This window comes from Octopus bimaculoides, chromosome 11 (assembly GCF_001194135.2).
Source record: "Octopus bimaculoides isolate UCB-OBI-ISO-001 chromosome 11, ASM119413v2, whole genome shotgun sequence".
NCBI classification, from domain to species: Eukaryota; Metazoa; Mollusca; class Cephalopoda; order Octopoda; family Octopodidae; genus Octopus; species Octopus bimaculoides.
In genome coordinates this window covers 54,354,260-54,358,868 of record NC_068991.1, presented here as the reverse complement: position 1 = coordinate 54,358,868, position 4,609 = coordinate 54,354,260, and the positions used below count along the sequence as shown (strand labels likewise).

Sequence of the window (4,609 nt, the reverse complement as noted above, 5' to 3'; positions counted from 1 at the left end):
ACACACACACACACACACACACACAAATGTTTTTAGGTGGTGTGTAGCGTGGCCCAAGAATTAAGAAAATGCGGTGATGGGGAGAGAAAAGGGAATGTTTTCATTTTTGAAAGCCGTAACGTCAATAAACGAAGCGATGAATTTCAGAAACTGTTGGTTGATACAAATATTTTTTTTTCAAATCAATTTAACATAATTCTGTAGCGAAGAATAAATAAAACGTTTTCAATAACGGAAATCTTATTTTGTATTTCAACAAGAAATAAGCCACACAAAATATATCAGTATAAATATTACCATTTGTATATGTATTCTTAATGTAAATATTTGTAAACTGTAAGCGATGTATCTTTTATGTTAATTAAACACCTTACTTCTACTGCTTGTATACATACAGAAAAAAGAAAGAAAAGTAAGATTAGAGTATTTATTATTGTTGTGTTTATTATTCGGAGCCTGGAAACGTGATTATTTTAAATGTCTGCCCAGGTTTTTTTCCCCCCTTTCTCTGCTTGATAGATTTAAAAACGAAAACACCATAAAATAAAATCGATTTCGTTCGAAACATCTTTTTGTATGTTGAATGAAGAATAGTGTAAGTTTCCATGCAGTCTGTTGCTGCTATAGCAGTCACTGTTGTTATCGTTACTGTTGTTACTACTACTACTACTAGTATTATCAACAGATATGTGAAACTTTCTCGACTGCTTGATCTATCTGCTTCTGCCGCAACAGCTCGCATTCACGCAACCGTTGCTTTCTGTCAAGTTTGTAGATGTGTATGCACACGACAGTGGACAGCTGTCTATGACCAGTCTCTACTTTCATTTTCTCTTTCATATGACAACCCGAGTTGGCATATCTGCTGTGACACTTATTTGCAAACATATTAATTTGGTCGAACAGACATGACAGCGCTGACTTCCAAATTAGGTTCGAATCTAAGGTTTAACGAAAGAAAAGAAAACTATTTATATCCACAAATACAATCTGCACACATCAGAAGGTGATCTGATACAAACTTACAACTGATATGCTCAGATTGTATGTTTTATTAACTGTTTGGTATATTATTATTAATAATCGTAATGATAATACGAAACATTTGTTTATTTGTATTACTAAACAGAAAAGCGAACACACCTAAAATAACCTCTTACGTGAGAAGGGGTGACATTCAGATTAGAAGAAAGACAAATGCATTTTGTCATTAACGGGGGGGGGGAAGGGTATTGAATCGACATAAATTTACAGCATGAAGGGAAAGAAAATCCAAACAAACTCCGCTTAGTTTTATGTAGATATATTGGAAATCTATAAGTAGCAAAGATCGAAACCTTGTCAAGGAAAATAGAAAAAGCTGCAATGAAAATAAGCTTCGTGATAGAAATAATTAAGAACATGAGTTTGATAGTTTTAAGAATGGTAAGTGGTGAAAAAATCTAATGGAGGTCTAGAGATGTTGTTAGAGCGGAGACTGGTCTAAAATATAGTGGAGGTCGTATCTTACCGTTCTAAGAAACGAAATGTCGTCCTGCTCTCCCCCGCCTGGCTCAGCCGAATCCGCCATGTTGTTGATGAAGATTTATCGACTCAGAGTGAAGCAACAGTGCACTCCTCCTCTGCTTTTAGTAGCAGGCCGAACCTGACAGCCTCCGTACTTCACCTCCACGCAGGTAGTGGCAATAGTGAAATGGTAGTAGCAATGTGTGTAGTCGCAGGAGTCAGAACGGTGTTGTTTAAACGCGTCGTTAGTGATGGATTAAGATAAAAGATTCTTCAAAAGTTCCCGTTACTTTGTTACTTTCATTCTCTTCAAATCATTGCCGTGCCAGTGTTTATACATGTATGTCCATCTATATATACATGTTTATGTATATATATTATGGACTTGTAGACGACGCTTCTTCTTTCGAAGGCAGAGCCAGTAAATCTTTCAGGTATTATCCGAAAAAGTTTGTTTTTTTTAAGGCCGTAATAATAATACTAGTATTATATATATATAAATATATTTTCTCTATAGTCGTCTGCTGGGCAACAACTACTTATAGACTTGCACAGGTTTTTTTTTTTACTACTACCACTATTGCTACAGCTCGAGGAAACGGGGCAGCAACAGCAGCAATGACGAAAGATTAAATAGTACGTCTGCTTGGTGGCATAGCAGACTCTGTCAGTGATGGTGTTTGAGAAGATGGGAACGGTTTATTTTGGTGCTAGGCTGATTTGGCTCATTTTTCTATATTTTGAAATTTATTTGTTTAGTTATTTACTTAGTTATTTCTAATTATATGCACTGACTAGCAGATAGGTAGGTAGGTAGTAAGTCTGCTAGCCTCACCCGTTACGTGAACACCATTCACTTTTCTTTAACACTCATTTCGTTTATTCCTAAAATACCTATTTCTTCTGACAAGTAAATCATCCCTTCTCTCTCTCTCTCTCTCTCTCTCTCTCTCTACTATATCATACTCCTTCATCAACGCATCCTTTTACTATCTTTGATGCTACTGTTTAAGCACTTACAACATTCTCTTTCTTGCACTCATTTCTTAACTCAATCTTTCGGTTTCTTATTTTCACCGAGCCAAGTTAAATCTTATTCCTTCTTTCATTTTTCTCTCTATCTGCTTCATGCACCTAATTCATTCTCGGCACGATCTCTCAATCACCTTCCAACACCAAATCCATCCTCAACACGATTCTTCACTCACCTTTCTAAGTAACATTTTTATTAAAACCCTGCAACTTAACGACGGTCTCTTAGTACCTTTACCAGTTCTATCCGCTGCAATCTGTGAATTAAAAAATTCAGATTGTGTAACTTGTTATCACAGTTTATCCACGAATTCAACGGACAATATAACAACTGTAATTATTCCAGACAACACGTCGCCCTTTAGCAACGAACTCTGTTAGTTGCCTAAACGAAAAGTTGCGGTTGTTTTCTGAAAGACGCATTGTTTTTTTATATTGATAAAAATGCCGAAACTTCACATGATTTCGTTAAATGAAAACAGTAAAATATTGTATTTATTTATTCTTTCATATTAAACCAAATTAAAGAAAGACACTGAATTTATTACTTGGAAATTATTTAAAAGTGATAAAAATTTGTTATTATTCATTAAAAAAGAAAACCCTAAAACAGTTCATAAAAATAGTATATTATTTTGAAATGTTTAAGAATTATTTAGCTTTAAATTATTGATGGCTTATTATTTCATTGGGTTTTACTACTAAGTCCGTTTTTTAATTTTTTTTTTTTATGTGTCCTTTCTTCCTTTGCAAAAAATACTCCATGTAAAGGATAAATAGCCTATTGCATTTGTACAGATACTGCTGTCAAGAGTTTTTGGAGCCAAATAAAAAACGCTACATCAACATTGATATTTATTCATTCAAGGGCGGCGAGGTGGCAGAATCGTTAGCACGCAGGACAAAATGCTTAGCGGCAGTTCACCCATGTTCTGAGTTCAAATTCCACCGAGGTCGACATTACCTTTCATCCTTTCGGGGTCGATAAAATCAGTACAAATTGAACACTGAGGTCGATGTGATCGACTTACCTCTCCTCCGAAACAGTCAAAATTTAAAATCAATTTGCTCGCGCGCGCACACACGTATATTTACTGTTTTGTACCACAGCTTTTAAATCAAATGTTAGATCGGCCAAAATTTTCAGTATTCTTAGTCTTTTAGTCTGTATATTATTGTCTTCAACTCATGGAATTATTATTTAAGCTTGGATCTTACGCTGCATTCAGTTCCAACCCTTAATATGAAGATATTGCGAGTGAAAATGTATCAACTGCTGCAACTAACCACAGCCATTATAAACACAAATAATCCTCTTAATGTGGCGTACGTTAAAATATTTCCGATTTAGAATTTTTATCTAATGAATTCAACGCCATTGCTAAATATCTTCAACAGATTCTAATAGAATTTGTTTTCTTTCTGCTGAAAACCAAAATAAGAAAAATAAAAATAAAGAAAAGATTACATGACATGAAAATCGTCAACGAGCAATTCTGTATTTAATTTCATTAATTTGTTTCAGTCATTAGACTACGGCCATGCTGGGGCACCGCCTTGAAGAATTTTAGTCGAACGAATCGACTTCAGTACTTATTTTTCTTTTTAAACCTGGTACTTATTCTATCGGACACTTTTGCCGAACCGCCATGTCACGGGGTCGTAAACACACCAACGTCGATTGTCAATCGGTGATGGGGGACCCAAAAGATCCCAAAGTGCTGTTCCCACCATCAAAGCGTCGCCCGGAACGGACCGCTCCATCCCCTAGCTGCAGGTTTTATCATAGGTTTGTCTAGTTGAGGCTGACGTACGATTTAAGAACACCTGATCAATAATACTTTATCGAGAACTGTAAGTTTTTTTCTTCCTCAAAGACTGACTCCTGTAATCATTGGTGATTTGAACTGAAAGAAGTCTGTCGTATCTATCTATCTATCTATCTATCTACACACACACGCACATGTACATGTGTGTATGTGTGTATATATATACACCCATATGTACATGTGTGTATGTGTGTGTATATATATATATATATATATATATATATATATATATATATATATAT

General features: G+C 35.2%; 1 protein-coding gene across 16 annotated transcripts in view; it reads right to left on the bottom strand.

Moving 5' to 3' along the window:
* The window catches only part of LOC106881762 (ryanodine receptor 2), a 381,060-nt gene extending 378,868 nt beyond the window's left edge, over nucleotides 1-2,192 (bottom strand). For all 16 annotated transcript variants that reach the window (XM_014932251.2, XM_014932252.2, XM_014932258.2 and 13 more), the window contains exon 1: nucleotides 1,511-2,192. In XM_014932251.2, the coding sequence (XP_014787737.1) occupies nucleotides 1,511-1,570 (60 nt within the window). In that variant the 5' untranslated portion in view covers nucleotides 1,571-2,192. The remainder of the gene's footprint in view (nucleotides 1-1,510) is intronic.
* Between the last annotated feature and the right edge of the window lie 2,417 nt (nucleotides 2,193-4,609).